Below are 23,977 nucleotides of genomic sequence, written 5' to 3'. Positions count from 1 at the left end.
CGACCACCTTGGCAAGAAATATCAAACCTATGCTCAGTAGTTAAGACGTATTGGGCCCAGTGGGACTCATTTATCATCGAAGATGGCTTGCTCAAACGAGTCCTGGAAAATGATGATGGTTCAGAGAAGAGAAGACAGTTGGTGATCCCAAAGAGCAGAATAGTCGAATTACTTCGTCAGTTACACGACAGTCCATCAGGAGGGCATTTTGGTGTAAAGAAGACCCTTCAGCGAATTCGGGAACGGTTTTATTGGATGAACAGTTCTGACGATGTAAAAGACTGGTGTAAGAAATGTACTATTTGTGCTACATGTTGGTAGTAATGGATTACTTCACTAAGTGGGTCGAGATTTATGCACTTCCAGACCAAAAGGCCGCCACTGTTGCAGATAAGTTGATCCAAGAATATATCAGCCGATTTGGAGTGCCTTTGGAGATCCACAGTGACCAAAGCAGGAACTTCGAAAGCGATCTATTCCAAGGAATATGTGATAGACTAGGCATGAAGAAAACAAGAACTACCGCGTATCATCCGCAATCGGATGGTATGGTAGAACGAATGAATAGGACAGTTGGCAAGTATTTGACAAAGATGGTGTCCGATCATCAGCGAGACTGGGACCAATACCTTCCGTTCTTCACAATGGCCTACAGATCTGCTGTTAACGAATCAACAGGCCAGACATCAGTCCTATTCGGACGCGAAATGCGACTACCTTGTGACCTAGAGTTTGGGTGTCGACCTGGAGAAGATGTAGCAGGTGAAGATTATGTGATCGAATTACGAAGAAGAATGGACGATGTACATGAGTTGGTCCGTTCCCACCTTCAGATCGCTAGCGACCGAATGAAGAAACGGTACGATACACAAGCCGAAAAGGGTTGCTTTAAGAAGAACGACAAAGTATGGCTGTATAATCCCAAGAAACGAAAAGGTTGTTCTCCCAAATTGCAGCAGTTTTGGGAAGACCCATACTTAATTATGGAGAAGATCAACGATGTCATCTACCGAATAAGCAGACGTAGATGAAGTGGAAGTAAACCAAGTCCAAGATGTATCTGACCTCACGTTTGAGGAATTCATGGGTGCCTATGGAGGTACCGGTAAAGCAAGACACGGTGTTACCACTGAAGAAAAGCAAGATCTACTCGCGCTCCCCGACGACTACTCGCTGGCCTTTACCATCCCGGCCAGTATCAAAGACGCACCAGGGTTGGCATCCGTCTTTCGAAGGAAGTTCGGTCGAGTTGCAGAACTTCAATGCCAAGTGCCAGCTCCTGGGAAATCCTTGAAACTCCGAGAAGCATCACGTTACCTTTTCTACCTGGTAACAAAAGACACTGCCCGTGACCAACCTACCTACCGAGATGTATGGGAAGCCTTACTTCAATTGAGAGAGCACGTACTAGAGTCCGACGTGCAAAAGTTAGCCATGCCAAAGTTGGAGTGCCGCCAATTAGATTGGAGGGTTATCCGAAATATGGCGGAGGAGATCTTTAAAGACACCGAAGTCTAGGTGTTAGTCTGTTGCAATCGGCATAGTTACTGGTGCGGAGAGAAAACCGTCCCTTGTCATTTTTATACAACTGGAAGTTGTAAAAGAGGGTCCAATTGCCGATACCAGCATACCGTTCCAGTTAAAGTCCCGACAAGGTTCCAGGAGGAACCTTCTTTTTAAGAGGGGGGCAATGTTACGATAATAAATATCATGGCCTATAAAACTGTAAATATATTATGACTAATTCTGTTTTTGTTGTAGTCATTTCGGCGTTTGTTTATCAGAAGCCTCTAGACCCGAATTATGATGAGTCATCCATCTCGAGGGTTCCAAGCAGTTGAAAAACTAGTTTTCGCCTTCTAGTTTATTCGAGGCAAAACCAGGTCAATTGAGGTCAACATCCATGGGGTTCGAGAAACAACTGTTTTCGTATATGACGGAACTTTCATTGTGAGAACAGTTAGTTTTGATGATTCGCGGTCGCGATTTAATTGTAGCGTTCGGATACATAAATTATGTAATTATTAATCAAATAAGTTGTTGATATAAATTATCGTGCTTTTTAATAAATTAAAATAAGAACAATATAATAAATTATAAATTAAATAAGAACATAACAATAAATTCATAACAATACTATGTTCGCTAAGTGGTATCATACAGATCCATTTGAAATTGAGCGTATTTTTGGTCTTATAATTTGGATTGGAATCAAAACCATACATATTTATTTAGTTACAGCTAGAGCCTTATCGATATTTCAGACAAAAAACCTCTTACTGTTCTACAGTTAGCCGTGGACTCCAATGGTACCGGAAAATTGTTATTGAACTATCGACTAAAACTGTTTTAGTTAACACTATGGTTGTGTACCAGGATGTTACTGGAAAGAAAATGAGCGTTACAGAATATTGATTGTGCCTTATTGGATAACCAATCGAAAAATTAATGTCACGTGCAACATATAGAGAAGAAGCAAACCCGATAAAGGTATTTTGCTAAAAGAACTACTCAGAAATAAAGGAGCGTCAATCAGCAATGAAGAAGGCCAGGAAAGTACATTCTTTTTGTCCTGCAGACGGAATTGTGAACAGGTCATTTTTCCTTTCGGCAGCACAGAAAAGTTGTGAGCGAGCGGCAATGGGGGCCCCTGGATTGGACTTCAGGCAAAAGGGTGGAATATAAGGCCGCTACCTGAGGTAAACCTGCAGCAAGATAATATCGGTGAATTATGAGTGTACCATAAAATAAAAAAGTGAGATTTGGTTCTGTGTTCTCAATATTATCTTTTTTACTGGCTTTTATAGATTGGATAAAAATAATATCGGTATAGAATATTTTGTTGATAAAAATTAGTTGCAGTCTATTTTGTTTAAGTTGGCGGTAAGCAGAGAAAAGGACAAGAACTTCGGATCATAAGTCATCTCATTTATCATTCCATTTTTCTCATGAAGCAAGTTATCCACGGTATGCTGAACTTTTCTGATTCAATGCTAAAATGAATTATATGAGATAGATGGTATAGCTGTAGCCCTTATACAATAAAAAAAACTTGTCAGTATTTAGTAAAAGTGTTAAAAATTATTTTGTAAAATTTGAATAAATGTTTTTATTTTTGGTATGTTCAGTACTCTAGTAATAAAGTGATAATTACTATATTTTTTGTCCCGCTATATTTGTAGGTATATTTTACTAGATAATAAGTTGTTATACTTACATATCATGATATGCTAGTAACTGAGGACATTTTTGTTTATTTTCACTATTTAATTTAAAACGAAATTCACACTTCTACTTTACCCAGTTATAAAGATATTCCATATAATTCTAGATATATGTTTCAAACAGGATTTGTTTTAATTTACATTTTTGCTATTGTTATTTGCATGTTTGGTGTATGTCTATTTTGTTAATATGTTGATATTTCTATATTACCTTTTATTTGGCTGAACTTTACACCATACCAGAAATAAGAGTTGGTAATGCAATTACTATTTTCGTTGGTAATAACCCACAATATAAGTTTATTTTTGACGTTTTAATTTCCAAAATACTGCATATTGCGGCTTATTCCCAACGAAAATAGTAATTGCATTACTAAGATACTACAAGAAAATAGGTTTAGAACAGTCAAAGTTGTTAATTAGTAGCAATTATTTATTTATTACTCTCTCATAATCTTCGTTTCTTTTGGAAAATATTAAGATAATTCTGACAGGAATGTAGAGCGACCATTATTTGTCATTTTTTTTAATCTTTCGTAAACCAATCTTCTCATTATGTCAAGTGTCGAATTTTCCTTGTCCCTCTAAAAAAAGACAAGGTGGGGTCCTTTATTTTTCCCTTTCTTTTTATACCAAATTCTGTCTAGTAGTTACATTGGTACGTTTCAAATCTTTATCAAAATATGCCCCATACTAGATTTGTACACCCACGTCCCAAAGCTCGCCGCTGTGTCCTTCAAAACACCTGAGCGCCGGTTTTTAATCCCCAATATCCCTTCTAGGCCAAGTTACGTTACAGTACTTAATGACAGACAGACAGATCTTCAGACCGTTAAAATAAACTAGAAAGATAGATTGAAATGAATATACCAAATAGGACAGCAAAAAAAACATTAAGAAAAACTGTAAAATTAAGCAAAAATATTAACGGATATATAAAAATAAGTGGAATGGAATGATTAGCGTACATAATGACTGAAAACAGTAATTTCATCCAATAATTCTACGATTGGACAACTATCAGTAGGATAACCACGAAAATGTCCAAGAAAATGTTTTAGGGGTGCACTGAAAAATACGGATTCATAACTACATGAAAAAGGAATAGTTATTAAAATATACAGCTACCAAAAAAAACTTTTATCTTGAAAACTCGTATAACTGATTATTATTACTTAAGATACTTATTTTTCATTTTTGTTCATAACAAGTTTTGTACAAAATCTTTTTAAAAGTACATAAATAAATATTTTCAATTAAAATGTATATAATTTAATATCAATGTTTCCTTGATCTAACTAATTCTTTCTAATACCGGTATATTAAGAATAAGGATTGTATTTACTTTGCATTTTGTCTATTACTGAAGCCGAATCTTTTACGGAATAGGAGGCGTCAAGTTGGTTCTGATCATTTATAATCATATTTTTTTCTGATGTTTCTAGATATTTTTTAGGTAATGGAAGAAAAGTAAACGCAGTCAATGCCTAAATCGCAAGAAATGATGTATATAATAACACAGGCTATTTATTGAAAAACATTTACGTTTCACTGGAATCGCAACATAAAACAAAGCAACGCCGAATTAAGAAAGAAATAAAATCAAATAAAAAAATCTCTAAATAAATATTAAGGTATTTCTATTTAACAATGTATAGTTTATAATCATCAACCTTTCCACAAATCTACAATTAAGAACATTACAAGTATTTTACGTAAAGAAACAAGAAACATCATTTCAGATCAGCCGGTGAGTGATAGGAGACTGGTTTTGTTGTTGTTATTCAAATATGTGCTATTTCTGTAAACAGGAGTAAGTTTAAAAATATAGAAGCAAATATTAACATATACGAAATACAATGCTACTGTTGGTGAACGAAAGAAGAAATGCTGCCTATGAGTATCGAGAGATAGGTTTTATACCCTTTTATACCTGTATTTTTTTATAAAATATTTATTTTATAAGATTTAATATTTTATAGTTTTTTTTCTCACAATTATATTTCTATTGTTCTAGGTAACATACATGTTTTAGGACAACTAGTTTATTTTAAATTGAATGGACTGATGTGTTATGTATTATTTGAAATATTTGAATTAATCTAAAATCGGTGAGTTTAATTATAAAGTACATACGTCAAAAATTTAGAAAACTGACTTGTAAGATATAACATGCTGCTACCAATAATTATTATAAGTACATGGCTACTCAGGGACACATTATTAATATCGAATTTACGGAAAAAAGTTATTAAAGTATATAATAAAAATAAAGATCAAGTACATCATCTTTTTTTAAAACATTTAATAAAACTACAGCACACCAGTATTCAACTCTGTAACTTTTCTGCAAATTACAACCGATCGTAGCATTGTTTTTTAACAAAAAGTCTAATTATATTTCAGAATCATGTGTCTTATAAATTTACAAAATTGAGGGAGAGCTATTGAATTCTATTTTTTCTTCTCACAGGCTGTTCTAAAATCTACAAGGCTTTGTGGTATATAAATAAAACAAATTACATAAAAGTACAACTAAGCTAAACATAAACAATATGCTGTTCAACAACTGTACACATCTACAGTATGTCCGAGGTATATAGAATTTTGGAGACCCTAGAAAATGTTAGTGTGAATTTTTTGTACATATAAAATAATCTGCTAATAGACAAAAATTGAATATTTATTTTACGGTCTGAGTCTAATAGATTCAGTCCAAAACTAAACTCATCCCTACACATACACAATATTTATTTTGTGATAAGTCGTGAAGACTGATTATTTAAAATATTATGACTGAATGGTTATATATAAGTACTCTATATCTTTCAACTATAGAAAGGAAGTTAAAAGATTGACCCAGCTAAATCCGACTTGTTATCTTATATATTATGTAACAATCAAAAATAAGAAAACAAAAATACCATATTAACTTTGAGAATGAAAGCATATCTTGGGTAAAAAATTGATTATCTGATGTATCTTGCCTAGTTTTATATGTCGAATGTAGTCCAATCTACTCTTATCTTAAACCCAACTGACCTAAAATCTACTTTTTCATATATATTTGGAAGAACACGATCTAAAATGTGGTTTCGGTATTTGTAAGAAAGATTGGAATGACTTTCGACGATAGCTCATTTGAAAATCCGAAAACTATCTCCTAAACGATCATGCATAATCAGTATAGATTGTTATACAAATCTTAGTGAAAATCAATACAAAGAGTTCTAATTTCATTGGAATAAAAATAATTATATATAAAGTAGCAATAATTCACACTGCCAAATGATGTAACTAAAGAGTTGCTAAAGTACCCACAATAAATATTTGGACAATATAAATATCGAAATAGAGGGTACTAACTTATATAATACGCACAAAGTAAGGTCACAATCATTTTCCAAAATATTTAATAGAACGAAAAAACAATGATTAAAACTTGAATAAAACTAAAATAACAATATGAGAGCTGCATAGACAATAATAGAAAAAAGTCGAATAAAATCTAAAATTAATATAACAAACAGTAAAGAAAAGTTGAGACACTAGATTGGAAATAAATTCCACCAAAAATATATAAAATGTAAACTTGATATCAAAAACAAAGAATAAATAGAAATAGTGATAATTCCTTAAATAAATATTTAATACATGCAAATAAGCCACACTGTTAGAATAACGTTACTTTCAGAGTTTACTATTAAATTATGGAAAATATTTTAGAGTGCACAAGACACTACAAATTTATGTAGACAAACTTTTGGCACTATAAACAGAAGATAGGTAATGACAGGAGGCAGTAATCTATTATTCATAATTTCAATACAGCTCGATAAAATCCTTTTGACTGACATGTCATGTCAATAACTCAACGATCTAGATTTAATCATTTTCCTTTAAAAATATGAAACACAACCAAATATAATATGTGAACTTATCCGTATGATTTACCCATAAATATTATCAAAAATCACTCAGAATTAAGTTAATTATAAATAAAGCAACCAATAAAATATATGGATATGTTTATTGCCTGAAAAAAGTAGGACGAATGCAATAATTAAAATTTTCAACACAGCATTGACTGATAATATTTAATGCACATTATTCAACATAAATTTTTATATTATGATATGAAGGACAAAGATTAGAATATATCGCATTCAAAACATTTAATAAAAAACTGGATCATAACTGGTAAAGGACAATACATAATATACCAATATATTTTTAAAAAGTAGTGGCTGAAATATTATTTATCTTCCCTAATGGTGAATAAATAACGTCATAAATTAATTAAAAAAATTAATATCTGTTATTTTTTAAAAAATGATTCTTCTAATATTAACAGGATTTCCAAAATTCAATTTATTATCCTTGAATATACAGTCAGCGCACACGCACATATATTTCGTGTCACCCTACGTAAAATCGCAGTAAACAAAAGTAAAATAGTTTTTATAATATATAATATATATTATTTTATGCCGTAGCTTGTATGGAAAATAACACATTTACAATGTACACCTCTGCTTGTGTAAGAACTATGCATTTTGTATATAATATATATACAATAAATTTGCTATCTATGTACAATTCTATTTAGTTTGTTTAGCAAGGTCAGTAAGGAGGCTAATAAATTTGAACTTTCGGTTGTTTGATTGTGACTTAAACTTTATAAAAGATTTTCCAAGTATTTGTAAGTAGTAATATCGTTTAAGACGAAATAAGTTATCCTTTTATATAAAAGCAAAGGCACTACAACAATTAGCGTATTTAAATAATTCCATTTTAAAAGTACTGCTCGTAGTAGTACAGGTAGTAAAAGCTACATTTATTCTGCTATCAGGACATAAACGATAAAAAATAAAACCATTTCAATATTCAACTCATCCCAAAGAGATTCCTAAAAACGGATTTTTATTTCTTCATTGTAACAGTCATATTAAAATTTTTCACAATTATGCTTCAGTGTACAATAACATAAATAGAACGATATAACAGTGACAAAAAAAAATCAATAAGATAATAGTAAAAAACGAAGTAGAAGAGAAGAAATGAAGGATACCTGAATAGGTATGTATAAACTGTATAAATGGGAAAGGAGAAGAAACCAATAAATTTTTAAGTATGTTGTTGGACAACAATGTATTTATTTTATATTGTTATTATCTAAATTTCCATTTTGATTTTCTTTGTGTATGAATATACTATTTACTCTGTATATAACGCAAGGTAGCTCGTAACATATTTCATTCACAAAATTTTTCGATTCGTCAGATAACGATATTCAACACTGTAATGTCTTTTAATACTTTTTTTTATACAAAAAACGTTTCTAATATTTATTCTGTTAGTTACGTTGTATATGTTATACTTCAGTGAATTATTTTTGATTCCAATATAATTTTTTAATTAACAGTTTTTTGTTTAGTGTCCTCAAAATTTTCTCATGCTCGAGTCTACTAGTCCACGTAGTTTGGCCGGTGCATAATTCGTTTTAAACTTTCAACCGGCCAAATTAGATTTTAGAGAAAAGATAATTAAAGAAAAATATATGAATCAGAAGAGACTCAGATATTTCTTGACACTGAATTTAAACAAAAATTTTGTTAACATCGAATGTTAGATTTTTATAAAAGATAATAAATTTCCCTCACACTAACTGTTATTTAGTAGAAATTGATATTCATTTAATAGTGAAAAGTACATGGCTGGGAGCTCTCTGTAACGTTACCAAGAAATTTTATTAAGAAATAATATCAAGAAAAGAAAAATCTCAAAAATGAATTATTATATTTTAGTATTACAAATTGCAATAAATTGTTGTATTAAATATATATTGCAAAGACAGTTACCATAACGTTAAATATCTTTAACGACATTAATTTACTTACAAATATTTTTCTAATTCGCAATTAAGTCAGTCAACAACTGTAGAACCTACATGATTATTATTGTCCTTATAGACCAGACTAAGGTAGCATATCACAATCTGTACAGTTTTAGAGGTAAGGAGAGGATTTTACTGATCTGACTCCTCCTCGCTACTGTAACTGTCGTCCTCATCTTGGCTTTCTGACGAAGATGACGTTATCGATGATGACGATGACGACAGATCGCACAAATAAGGGCGGTACAGTGGGTACTGGTATACGTTCGCTTCTCCTTCTTCATGTTGCTGATGTTGTACGTGGAGATTAAGGTGGCTGCCTTCCAAGCAGCCGCTCTCATACTGTCACTTTACCTCTTTTTTCCGTTTATTTTCAACATCAGAAACTTAAAAAAAAAAAACATTATTGTCATTATTTTCAAAACATATGAGTAACATTAGTTTGATATATATATATATATATATATATATATATATATATATATATATATATATATATATATATATATATATATATATATATATATATATATATATATATATATATATATATATATATAATATAAAAATATATCAAAATAATAGTTTAACAGTCTATTTTGGACCTATTTGGTTCAAAAGAAATACTGATAACTGCCTTGGTGGCACAGTGGTAAGAGCATTAATATACTGAGCGTAAAAACTCAGGGGTCGTTAAGTTGTAATCCTGGTCAAGATGAGAATTTTTATTAAATAAAATCTCTTTGTCGGATCGGTATTAACCCGAGGTATATAGCGCACGCACGCACGCACACACATACACGCAACACACACACACACACACACTAAAACATACACACACACTACAATATACACACTACAACATACACACTCTACAACATACACACACTACAACATACACTCACTACAACATACACTCACTACAACATACACAAACTGCAGCATACACAATGTACAATGTGCAGCTCATTGGCTGCAGTACGACCAGTTCATGCCTGTATTTCGTTAAAGAGTTAGATCCGATGAATTAGTTTAGATAAGGTTTTTAGGGTTCCTTTTTTTTGTTTGGAATGGTGATTTGATTCACAACAAATGTTAGTGTGAGTTGGTTTTCAGTGTACTCTGTGTGCAAATTTTACATTCGTTACATTAAAACATCTAAGAATGAGATCTGTTTTGTTTTTCTCTATTTTCATGAAGTTTTTGTTGCAGTGACAAAAAAGGTTTGTAATGTCTTCTAGGAACGGCTGACTAATGCATTCTAAAGAGTCGCCAACCGGCACAATAGTAAACAAGATACGTTGAAACTCGCTAATATATCATTCCCCTCGACCACGAATGATCTTACTCAAGTAACTTCCTCTAGTGAATACTGATTGGGGGGTACCTGATCTCAGCCTAAATTCTTACAAACATTTTTATTCATATTTCTTTCATGAAAAAGTAAACATGTGTAATCACTTAAATTACTTACCTGCACTTCGAGTTTTTCTTCTTAACGCCTCGGTCTCGGACGACACCTTAACATTTTCACCCTTGCTTCTGGTATTCTGCGCAGGCATATTGCTCCTCACCGACCTCCTAGTACTAACCACTAAAGTCCCCCCTTTCGGCGTAGGTGCCACTGTCGTATTATTATTAGCAACACTCCCCGGCCCCGTTTTCCCCGTTTTCATGCTTTTCAACATCGAGTTGGTGTTGTTATTCACTTGAGTATTCACAATTAACGAGGATTTGCGTATTTTCTCAGTTAGAGGTTCATCACTATCTGAACTATCTTCCTGTTGTACTTTTGGTAATTTCTTCACATTGTTTATTTTGGTAGGATCTGTCTGGCGCAGAGACTTCAGCTGAAATATAAAAAAGCTTATATATAGGTCGATAGTTAATATTTTAAATCCTACTTGTTTTTAAAAGTAAAAAAAAAACATCAAAATAAATTAATAAAAATAACTATGAATATAATTAAAATTATATTATTCTGACTTCCAATCCAGAAATCGTTTTTAACAAACTTGTATAAATATAAAAACTATATCAATAATCTTTCAAGTAATAAGTTTTTTTTCAGTTGGCTGTAAATGAACCCTCCACAGTTTAGACTTACTTTGCCTCGATCTTAGTGGCATAAGCCAATGCTATACCCATAAAGCATAAAATTGATATCAAATACTGATCTTTTTATGCCTAGTGTTATGCTATATGTAAATTATAAATGATGTGTCTTCAATAAGTTATGAACTTGTATCCTTAACCAGATATTGCTGCATTCCGTTATAAATTCATTATACGAAAGAGATAAAAATACTTGTTCCACCACAACGCTTTTTACCCCGCCAGGTTTCTTATGTAAAAGTCTTTCAGTTAAATTATTGACTAAAACTTTCCAGAGAAATATCTTTGGTAATGCTGATTAAAATTTATCATTTTTTACAGTTACAGAGGTTCAAAGTGTCAGTTTTTAGTCCTTTTGAATAATACATATATGTAAAATATATAGAGTTTTAGTAAATAAGTGCAACAAACTTCAGGTATTTATTCAGGAATAAGTTCAATAATTTTAAAGTTATATTATTTTTAAAGTCAGATAATGATTCATACGCTACAGATGGATAATCTGATTTTATTCCGAGCGAAGATAAGTACCCTTTCAGGCGAAGCGACTGGTGTCTGACACCGGTGGTTCGTCAGCCGCGCAAACGAAACTCTAGTGGCCGACACAGATTAGGATCACATCAGTTTAAACATGAATCTCAGTAAAATAACATTAGCGATAAGTGCATTGTATAATTCGACGGCGACGAAGCAAGAGCAAACAAATAAAGAAAATATTGAGTGCATCCACTAGTGGTGCAGAGATATCAAATGGGTCTATTTTATACTTTATGATTTGGAAAAACACTTAAATAAACTCCTTAACTACCTTCGGATATTTTTAAAATCGTTCAATGAGCTTTTAATTTTACTACAAGAGAGACTTCGAAAGCAAGATACTATTATGAGAAAAGCTATTTCGTCAAAAGAAAAGATTATTTAGTAGTTATAGTAGCTCTTTCTCCATAAAATCTTTTTCAAATTTTGATATTACTCTTTCCCATATATATTGTTCTAATTTATGGTCCCAAAGGACTGGTTCCTGCTCAATATCAGTTATAAAATCTTCCGTATTGAAATCCATATTAACTTCCATACTTAACGTTTAATAAATTATTAAAATAAAACAAAACTGAAAGCAAGACACCCAAAGTGGCACGTGTCGCTTCGATTCAAAACAATACTCTGCTAAAGGTGAGGTGAGACACTAGTCGGCGACTAGTAAACGGCGAGTAGTGAGCCACTAAAAGCAGCTCGTCTGTAACCGTTCATTTAAAACCATGGTTTACTGCAATTTAAGGTCTGAAAGGAAACAACTAAAAGCACATATGGTGAGTATAATACTTGAAGAGTAAAAGTGTTTGCTTTGACTTGTTAGTTTCTGTTTAAGCGTGATATCACTAACAAAAACTAAATTATTCTGTAAATATTAAACTTATGCATACCAGTAAATTTAGTATGTACATACTACCTTAAGAGGTTAACATAGTTCTTCTTTTCAGTAACTCTTAAAACGACCCGAAAAAGGAACTGTCCCATACATGAATGGAAAAGGAAAAAAATTACAAATAAGAAGCTCGCTGTGTACGTACCAATGTGAAATATTTAACAAGAATAAAAAAAAACAGCTTTTTTAGCTTCACACACCAGAAAAACTTAACCCAAAAAACTGGCTAATAGCAAAAAGAACAGAAATTAAACTTATGCATACCAGTAAATTTAGTGTACCTACTACCTTAAGAGGTTAACATATTTCTTCTTTTCAGTAACTCCTAAAACGACGCGAAAATAGAACTGTCCCATACATGAATGGAAAAGGAATAAAATTACAAATAAGAAGCTCGCTATGTACGCACCAATGTGAAATATTTAACAAGAATGAAAAAAAAACAGCTTTTCTCTAAATTGTACAGTTTACCAACTAATGAACTGCAAACAGCTTTTTTAGCTTCACATACCAGAAAAACTTAACCCAAAAAACTGGCTAATAGCAAAAAGAACAGAAATTAAACTTCTTGACCGCCGTGTATGCAGAGAGTTTTTCCTAAAAACTTTTGATATTAACGATATTCGCTTTAAGGTTTTGTGTAAAAAAGTTGACAAAGACAATTTCGTGGAACCTGATAAAAGGGAAAAAAAATCTCCACAAAGTATCAGAGAACGCAAGAAAAAGAGTGATAGAACATATCAGATTATTTCCGCATTATAGGAGTCATTACTCTCATAATTAAAATCCAAATATGAAATACCTTCGCTGATTTAACCATTCGTAAAATGTATTCTCTCTATAAAGATAATAGTTGTACTGATAACGACGAAACCCCAGTTAAGGAATCATATTACCGCCAAATTTTCAATTCTGAATTCAATTTAAAATTCCACCATGCTCATTCAGATATATGTAATAAATGAGATCTATTGGTAAACTTACAGGCTACATTGGTAAAGCTACAAGCAATAAAGACAAAGATGTGTAAAAAATCAAAACTGGAAAAAAAAACGCAATAGTAGCTGTATGCTTCGATCTGCAGAAGACACTTCCAACACCACTAACTACAAACAAAGCCTACTATTTGAGGCAGTTGTGGACGTATAATTTTTGTATCTTTGATTTTGTTAATGGGGTATCAAATATGTATGTTTGGCATAAAAGTTTTTGGGGCACGATCAAAGCTACTACCTCTCTGCAATGATTCAGTCAATTTAACTAAAACACTTTTAAAGAAGTAAATAAGAAAACACCAGGAATGTTTGCACAAATATGACAACAAATGAGGCTAAGAGTTGCAACTTGTGTCACATATTAGGGAGGTAATTTTGAACATTTTTTGTAGTTGTGCGCCTATTTAAAATTATATTGGTGTACTTAATGTTATTGCTCTAGTTTAATGTTATTGTATTCGATAATTCTCGAGAATGTATTAAAGGAATGAAAAGTATGCATTAACATGATTTTTTTTGCATAAAAACGGCGCCTCATATGAAAAAAAGAAGAAAGATTTATTGACAAAAGTTAAATAAATTTGAAAAATATCAGTGGCGTACCATTTTTTTCTTTAAAAAAATTGTGACCATTACCCCTACGCGCCAATCATGAATATAAAATTCCTAATTTTATGTCAAAAATGTGCAATAACCAACTCTTAAAAATTTCATTTGCACATCTCAACTATCAATGGTTTCAGGGCAATAAATAAATCGTTATTTTACAAGAAACATTTTAACACCCTGTATTTCGGCAAAGGAAGTATTTGTGGATATACATTATTTATATTGCAAACTGTCATTACTTTGCCGCAGGATTACTCTCTGACGTAAGTTGCACGTATTTACTAAAACTGTATATTTTACAAATATGTATTATTAATATATATATCGATACCGATATGGAAACGAAGAAGCCGCTAATAAGAAAATATCAAAATACCAACAACATAGAGGACACATCATTTATAATTTAAAAAAACAACACATAACAGTAGACAAAAAAGAAAAGAATATGAGATCAATTTAAGTGAAACAACAAGGCCTTTAAAGATTTACTCTAGAAGTATAGTGTATGGCTAATACTAGTAAGACCGAGCCAAAGTAAGTCTAAATTGTCAAGAATTCATTTACTGCCAATTCACAAAAACACACAATACTTATTTGTATAAATATAAAAATTATCAATAACCTATAAGTTGTATGAAAACAATTTCCGGAGTGGAAGTCGAAACATCAAAAATATGTCATTTTAATTAATGATTCGTGGTTTATTTACACCCAAAAAATATAGTAAGTAGTCAATTTAAAACATGCCACGAAAAATATTTTTGGAACCAAAATGAATTTTAGAAAAAAAACTGAATTTAAAATATTTACCACTATATCAGTCGTTTGGTTCGTCTCAACATTATTAGTCACACTAAGGCTCTTGCGTGATTTCTTTTTAGTCTCTTCCACACTATGATTCGAACTATCCGACTCATTCCTTTTCCTTTTGGTGGTAGGTATTGTTCGCAATGTTGAGTTCTTTGTCACAGGGGAATTTAACTCTGGACTGTTGAGTTTAGAGAGCGCCCTTGTTCGCACCGATGATCGCGTGGCTGGGCTTGGTGAGCTCGGCGTTTGGTGATCATTGGGAATTTCTATAAGTAACTGTTCCAAAAGGCTCTTGCTATGCTTGCTGTTACCTGGAACCGTACTGGTGGTCGAACACGAATTACTGTCTTCGTCCGAAAGAGTGGGACTCTCTGATCCAGCGCGGCTTTTGTCCGGATTTGAGTACGTGTACAACGCGGGAGTTACTCGCATAGGGAGTGGCTCTAAGTCATCTTCCTCTTTTTTAACCTGTAATTTATTTGTAACATTATAAACTTTATTATTGAATTGTAAAATATAAATATTTTAGAAAATTTTAACATTTATATTTTAGAAATTGAATATTTGGCAGATCGTATTTTAAAACGTGTCTGAATAGAAAAAATAAATACTTCATTCTTCTTGGTCTTTGCCGAACAGTTACCACGCGATCTAATAGTACATCCCAACTATTATATGATACCCACCTCTACCCATCTTCTACTTCCGGATACCCAAACACATACCCGAGGAGAAAACCTCTAATAATATAAAAATCCGGTGAAAAAGCTCTGAGGTGTGTATAGGGCAGGCAGCTATGCATTATCATAATATACGGCATTCCCCAAGTTTAAGATGTAACAACATCGTGCCGAAACAAAAAATGGTAAAACTAGCAATTAGTTGCGAAAAATTATCAACGCAACCAAAGCAAAATGAACAGTTTATTTATAATGCATGGCTACAGTCTGAAGTAGAGCTAAGAACAATAAATGAAGCCAGCCTAAAATTAAAAAACAGATTAAATTAAGTGGAAGAATCCCTACAGAATATAGGTTTTATCAATACTGCTAACCGGTTGGCAAAAAAGGAAAGACAAGTCTCAAAGTAAGGAAGGGTAGTACACAGACAGTGAATATTATAGAAATCTAATAGATTGTTTAACTAGAAAATAAATTCCATACCACACATATAAGTACAAGCAGGAACGAGATATAAAAATAGTAGTTAAAAAGGTACATCGCAGTTCTACACCTTAATTAATTGCAAGCACTCGACAAATTAAAATGGCATAGTAGTAAGCAACCATTAGATAAGCCTATAGTGACATTTAGAAAACAATGTAATTATTTAAAAGTTATGGTGTGACAAATATCTTAAGTACTAGAGTAGAAATATAGGAACTGATAGCACAATGACAAAGATGTCAGACGTATAGACACACACACAAAAATATTGTTCAAAACAGGCAAGTTGTGTAAAGTGCATTCGTAAACACTTGACTAAAGATTAATAAAACAAAAGCATATGGTCCTTAGTGTAGTAAAAGCAACCTGTTAATTACAGAAGGTGCTACTTGGCAAATTAGAAAAGATAAGAAATTAAAGACAACAAAAAAGAAGTTTAATTAACCCTCCAATAAGAACTAATGTAAGAGAGAACAAACAAACGCAGAAACAAAACATAGGAAATGCGACTTATTTAGTTAAAAATAACATACGTGTGTCCATTTTAAAACTTACAATGGACTATATCCCACGAACAAAAGCTGATATCGCAAAATGCTTGAAACCGTTTCTGGGATACTAAGGGGGAACTAAAATGACATTCACCCCCATCAACCCTCTAGGCCCCACCCACCTCAACCAAAAAGTTTAAATTGCAAACCCCTACTTGTGATACATAATTGAAAAAACTATAAAAATGCTATCCAATAGTATAAATATTAATTATACAGGGTGAAGCAATAATTGTGAAACTTTGAATGGAAAATTTAATGAGGTTTTTGTTGGCTACAAATTTGTTAACAATGTATAATAATAGTCTCCCGTTTTATACCGCTGTCGCGGCTTTGGAAGTATAGCAGGGTAGTCTGCTATATCTAGGGCCTACGGTATACAAGGTAGGTAACATGGCCAGTGCTACGCTTCAACCGTCTATTATTACCCCTGGTTTTACCCAAGGTACTCATTTTTATTCAGGCTGAGTCGACCTGGGGCCTATAGACATTTTTAAAATGTCTAGATGTTCTTGCCGGCGGTAGGATTCGAACTCCGGACCACCGGCTTGCGAGGCAAGCATCCTACCGCTTGCGCTACGCAGGCCCTATGTTAACAATGTCAATTAAGTAAATGTTCAAAGTGAGTTCCGTTGTTTTGTAAACAATATTACAGCCTATTTTCAAATTCTGCACGAACTTTGGCAAATGTTATTCTAGTAATAGCGCGACATGCTTGCGTAATTCTTTCTCGCAACTTCCCAAGTGACGCAGGTTGAATTTTATAAACAACTGACTTGAGGTAACCCCATAGAAAAAAGTCAGGTGGCGATAAGTTTGCTAACCTCGGTGGCCACTCAATAAGACCTCTCCTTTCAATCCATTTGTTTGGATAATTAGTATCCAACCAGTGCCCAACTGGAGCAGCATAGTGAGGAGGTGCTTTATCTTGTTGGAAGTGCAGCAAATCTTTGTCTAGAGCTAGGTTGCCTTGCTCGTCCCTTTGGTTCTCTAATTCATGCACAATTAAAGGTTCGATGGTATCTTCCAACAAGGGGTCAATTATATCATCGCCTAATATTCCTGCCCAAATATTCAGTTTTTCATGATATTGAGTGTGACCTGTACCGACAGTTTCGTTTATTTACATTACCATTCAGCATAAAAGTACATTCATCAGTGAAACAAATATTTTTTAATATTCTCGGTTCAACGTGAATTAGTCATGAGAGAGAGAGAGAGAGAGAGAGAGAGAGAGAGAGAGAGAGAGAGAGAGAGAAATTTATTGTTTTTAAAATGAGTTTACATTTATAAAACACAACACGGTATATTACAAACAGGGCACAAGATACATTAAAATACTAATTATAAAAAAAAAGAGTTCACATGTGTTCACAAAACTCAATTCGTCAGTCTGGATCATCATCAACTGGTTCTTAAAGAATTTGTGTTTTGTACGGGTGAAACTTATGTAATTTCAACATCTTTCTAACTGACTCATGTGAAAGTCCTGTCATCTATTGTAAAATTTCCAAGGACCTCAATTTGGGATGCTTAATTCAGTAATCTAGGGGCATCTCTTTTTTTATTTTGCACTGATCCCGTCTCTCTAAACTTTTCAATTAAATCGCAGACATACAGGTGACTTACATTTTTGTCCGGATGCCTTTCATGAAATATTTGAACTGTTCGTAAATAACACACTGGTTCGGTTCTGGGAGGCAAATATGAAAATGATCTCCACACGTTTAGGTATACTGTAAACCATCGTGACAACTACAGCTGAATGACAGTACCGATCGTACAAATGATGAAAACTAATGACATTTAAAAAATTCTCAAATAAACCAAAAATGATTGAATCTGACAGAACCAAAACAGATGTTTTCAACTTGTTTTGCAAAAACGGCAAATTAAGTTTTTATTTAACAAAAAAAAATTCCGACGGGCACTTATCATTAAAAATAATAGTCCGGGAGATAGCGTTACAAATACAAAAGTCAAAGTAAGCCGGCTGATATTAACACCCTATATAATTATTAAACAATAATTATACAGGGTCATCAAAAGAATCAACAAAAACTTCATTACATTTTCCATTTAAGCCAAAGTTTCATAATTATTGCTTCATCCTATATAATTATTATTTATACCAATGGATAGCACTTTTTATAGTCTTTTCAATGATGTATCACAAGTAGGGGTTTGCAATTTAAATTTTTTGGTTATGGTGGATGGGGCCTAGGGGGTTGATGGGGGTAAGTTCTCTTTCATTTCATTTTAGTTCCCCCTTACTATCCTAGAAAAGGTTTCAAGCGTTTTTCGATATCAGCATTGTAAGTTTTAAAATTGACACACTGTACATTGGAATCAACAACACTTGAGCTGATTTTTGGCTGAACTAATACAACTAAAAAAATCTAATAAAGATTTATGTCCGAATTCCTGGAACATAGGGAGAAATGTGCTATTCTTAAAATCAGAAACATTTAAAGTACTTCGGATAGTGGAATGGGATATAAATAGACTGCTGCAACACAAGAATGAGTAACAAATAGTCCCAGATATTGAAAAAAGTCACATACATTTCACTAAACCATCTTATATAAAGTTTAATTAGAGAGTCCTTACCAAGAGGAAGATTTAAATATATTTGTCTAAATTTGTTTATGTTTAATAAACAAAGACAAATTCAGCGATTTGACTCAAGATATAGATCCTCAGATTTGAAATTTTTTTTGTATTCAGCCTTTGTCAAATTAAATTGACACTTAAGTCTTCTTTAATCTAGTTTATTAGATTAGTTTATTAATATGGTTTATTAAATATTTGGGTTCAGCCTTTGTCAAATTAAATTTACATTTTAGAGATCTTTTAATATGGTTTAACAGATAAATTTGTTTGGTTATAGCCTTTTTTGTCAATTCAGTTGACGTTTCGGAATCTGCCGATATAGTTCATCAGATTAACAGTATGTTAGTTACATACAATATGTAACAAGTTTTTTTTACAGGAGTTTGGACAATTTTGTTTTCCGAAAAAGAAAATATTTTCGGTATTCATTTTTACAGTCTGTGGTGCTTCTCTTGTTTTATTGGTAGAGGAATCCAATAATAAACATCGTTTCTCTCTGGTTCTAATTACCGAGTTGTTACCTATATAGAGCGGTAGTATTGTTATGATTTTTCTGTGAAGTAAATTCCTATTTTTGTATGGTCAGATGTATTGGAGTAGGTGTATGTTTTTGGTAATGGAACATTTAATGTAGTTTTGTATATTGGGATATATGTTTTTTCATGATTCGATATAAGCCTCTGGTGAGTATTTGATTGTGATGTGTTTTGAGTTGACATTTTAGTAGTCTTTTAATATAGTTTATTTAACCGAGTATTCAGGTTGAGCCTTTTCATGATGCGGTATAAGACTCTGGCAAAGCCAGAGCATTGGATTGTGATGTATTTGTGTCCATGATATGGTGTAAGTCAGAGGTGAAAGAACCTGCTGTCACCTATTGTGAGTTATTTTTATATGTTAGTTTTTAAGATCTCTGAAATTTTGGGAAAATGTTTTGTATGTTGACAACAATGTCCCACCAGAGCTCAATCCTTTTGATACCGTCGGTATCTGGGATGAGTGAATATTCCCCTTAGGGGGAGTGTGAGCAGTATGGCTAAATCTGGATTCACATACAATAATCGACATTACGTCACTACTTTTTAATTTCATTTAAGCTTTAATATACAAAACCAAGGGTTTCTAAAGCTTCTTACAGTCGGTCCGCCGGATCTTTGCACAAGTATGACATTATTCACGAATTATTTTTTATGTTACGTCTCTTTCCTACTCACAGAAACTAAAACTATTAACTTAAACCGCCTGTCCATACACAACACCATGCATTGAACAAAGACAGCCATAGAACAATGATCGCTGATTGATTCGTCTACTGACAATTGACATGACAATTGGAAATTTTGTTTTGACAGAGTGTAATATTTTTATAAATTATTTTCGTTTGATTTAAATAATCAATCCTTTTTCATACTTTAAATATACATATTTTTAACAAACAGTTGTTATACCGACTACCCCTTACCTTCGTGTTCAATTTATTAAGGTAAGAATTCATGTATTAGCTAATAACGAATAATAAATTTTTTTAACCTCTAAATTGACATTAATTATTTAAATATAGCTAAAACTACGTCAACGGACAATATGAAATATTTTTAAAGGTTTTTATTTTTAGAGTATGCCTGGCAAGCCTTTAACTTCTCAAGCTTAGCAACTTGTGTTGAATGTGTTGGAGTATTTCGAATTAGAAAAAGTAAATGGAGGGCCTTTGGAGCCATTTTCGTCTGTTCAACAGGTAACATATTGAAATGTATGTTCGTTTATGAAAATCATTAAACAATTCTTTATTTAAGAGAGTAGCTGCTGCATTAAAAATATAACGACGAACAGTATGTAAAATTATTAAAAGGAAAGAAAATAATCACATTCTTTCAAAGCCAGGCAAAAGTAGACCTCGTCCGAAAAACAAAACAACTGATCTGTCTGAGGGATCAAAAATGGCAGTGCGTAATACAGTATACGACATGTACCAACAAAGTAAGTAGTTAAAAATTTCTTCAATCTGAATTTGATATACCATAAGATAATGGTATCATGTACCATGATAACCAGAAGGTACTTTTTAATCAATACTTTATATAAATGTATGTTGTAAAAAAGATTGTTGAGAGTAGTTTAAGAAAATTTCTGCTGAATACATTAATGGATATTAAGTCAATTTTCTTGTGAGTTTTTTAATTTGAAATAATTTATAGTTTTATAAAATCAAAGTATTACTTCTTTTTCATTGAACTAGTTATAACAGTGTGGTTTATTCTGTACTTATCTGTTCTTTTTTTTTTAGAGAAACATGTTACTCTGCAAAGTATAAGTAATGAATTAAGGGATAAAGAAGTTGCATTTATTGGCAAAACATCTGTTAGCATGAACTACTAAAAGAACACGGCCATGAAGTGTTGAGACTACCTCCTTATCACTGTGAATTCAACGCTATTGAATTAATTTGGGCAAACTGCAAGTCATATTACAATAAGAATCTTGGTAGAGATGGACATTCTGATAATGCTGTTATAAATATGTGGAAAGAGGCACTAAACCAATGTAACACAGAAATTTGGGAAAAATGTGTAAAACATACTCATGAAATTATTACAAAGTGGTATATCCGAGAAAAAAATATGGTTGACACTAACATTAAACCAATCATAATAGACACTGGTAATATGAGTGGCTCAGATTCTGACAGTGAAGAATTCTTAAATTTATGATTGGCTACATGGCTGTATAGTGTATGAGGCTTCAATAAATATTTAAATTATATTATTGTTATAATAAATTCTTTTTTACCCAGCTCAAGTATTCTATTTTTTAATTTATTATGCATAGATTTCTTTATTTGAAGTTCGTTGTGTTAATTTTTGTATGACCATTTTTTAAAACAAAGTGATTACTTAAGTCTGAAAACCATATTTAACACTGAATAAACAACATTATCAAGATGATGGAGCACTGGAGTAGATTTATATTCAGTTTTTTAGATCTTCTTGTAGTGTCTACCCGTTTCGGATATTGGCGACTATCATGACAATTTGTACTTTGCACACTGCTGGTCTGAAAATATTTGTTGTGTTGAACCACATACATACATTCTTCAGCCAGGAAATCCTTCGCCTTCCTGAGCCTCGTTTTCCATCTACTTTTTCCTGTAAAATTAGTTGCAGCAATTCATATATTTCGTTGTTGCTAATGATGTGACCAAGGTATTCTATTTTGGCTGTTTTTATTGTGGTTATCAGCTGTTTTTCTTTTTCCATTCTTAATAAAACGTCCTGATTAGTAACGTGACAGGTATAAGATATCTTCAGGATTCGACGATAAAGCCACATTTCGAAAGCCTCAATGTTCCTGCAGGTAGTGTCTGTGAAAGTCCACGACTCAACTCCGTACAATAGTATACGAAAGATATAACATGGTAGTAACCTGATTTTTATGGGTGTGAATAAATCATGACATTTGAATAGCTTAGCCATTTTTGAAATGTAGATTTGGCTTTCTCTATCCTACATTTAATTTCTAAGGAATGGTCCCAATTTTTACTCTTTCTGTTCATTAACCTGAATGCTTTATGGTAATCAATGAAGCATGCATATGTATTGCAGTTCACATCTCTACATCGTTGAAATAGCCTTTTTATGCTAAAGAGAGCCTCTCTCGTACCCACTGCATTCCGAAAACTAAACTTTGTACTACGGCTGAATTTTTCTTCGCACAGTCTATATATTCTTTGATGTATGATTTTTAGAAATAACTTTAAAAGATGGTTCATTAAGCTGATGGTCGGCAAATCACTGCAGGATACGGATTTTGTTTTCTTTGGTACAGCAATAAACGTCGGCGTGACTTCAGCCATGTTCTTGGTTCATTAAATATTTTTATTAGGAGTTGAGTACCGTTGGGGTTAAATAGTTTTATGATCAGCATGTGCATTGTCAGGTCCAGGAGCTTTGCCATCTTTTGGTTGTAATATTGCCTTTTCCACTTCATTTGATGTGATTTGTAAGTGGTCATTACATATGTGGGATGGAGGTTGTTGGGATCTACTATCATCAGAGTTCTTTGATAAACTTGGTCCATATGCAAATTTCTTGATTTTTATCTGTGATGATGTTTCTCTGTTGATCTCGCAGTTTGTTAGCTGTATTTAATTTCTAAAGACCAGCTGCTTGTTTATGCATTTTAAACGTATCATGTTTTTCTTTCAATAAATATATTTCTTCACACTGTGATTTTAACCAATTTTCTTGGGCCTTTCGTATTTGTGTTCTTATTTGTCTGTGAATATTGTTGTACATTCTTGTGTTGTTCTTTGATTTTTTTCTTTTTTCCATGAGTTGCAGTATCTTGTCATTCATCTGACTGTTCTTTTTCTCTTTTTTCTATTAGATGTTCTTATTTTTTGTATCTAATCTTTAAAAACGTCTCTTTTGTTTACTCACATTTTAGTCTTCTCATATCACATTTTTGTTACTATTCTTTTTTGTAACCTTCTTAAATCTAAACCGATATTTACCAACAACAGGAACATCATCTGACGATATGTCAGTACCATATATTTGCTTATATTCAATA

The 23,977-nt window shown here is 32.4% G+C and overlaps 1 protein-coding gene and 1 long non-coding RNA gene across 5 annotated transcripts in view; one reads left to right on the top strand and one right to left on the bottom strand.

Moving 5' to 3' along the window:
* Positions 1-4,726: 4,726 nt before the first annotated feature.
* LOC140439692 (uncharacterized) overlaps positions 4,727-23,977 on the bottom strand; it is a 62,609-nt gene continuing 43,358 nt past the window's right edge. For all 3 annotated transcript variants that reach the window (XM_072529776.1, XM_072529778.1, XM_072529777.1), the window contains exons 11-13: positions 15,079-15,546; positions 10,595-10,970; positions 4,727-9,506 (exon numbers count right to left, since the gene is read on the bottom strand). In XM_072529776.1, the coding sequence (XP_072385877.1) occupies positions 9,466-9,506; positions 10,595-10,970; positions 15,079-15,546 (885 nt within the window). In that variant the 3' untranslated portion in view covers positions 4,727-9,465. The remainder of the gene's footprint in view (positions 9,507-10,594; positions 10,971-15,078; positions 15,547-23,977) is intronic.
* On the top strand, positions 20,871-22,168 carry LOC140439693 (uncharacterized). 2 transcript variants are annotated; one of them, XR_011950683.1, is made up of 3 exons: positions 20,871-21,143; positions 21,202-21,385; positions 21,693-22,168. It is a non-coding gene; the product is annotated as an uncharacterized lncRNA (long non-coding RNA). The 2 variants fall into 2 exon arrangements; XR_011950682.1 differs by having other exon boundaries at positions 20,871-21,385.

The sequence above is a fragment of the Diabrotica undecimpunctata genome, chromosome 4, assembly GCF_040954645.1.
Source record: "Diabrotica undecimpunctata isolate CICGRU chromosome 4, icDiaUnde3, whole genome shotgun sequence".
Classification (NCBI taxonomy): domain Eukaryota; kingdom Metazoa; phylum Arthropoda; class Insecta; order Coleoptera; family Chrysomelidae; genus Diabrotica; species Diabrotica undecimpunctata.
This window is presented reverse-complemented; position numbering and strand designations above follow the sequence as displayed.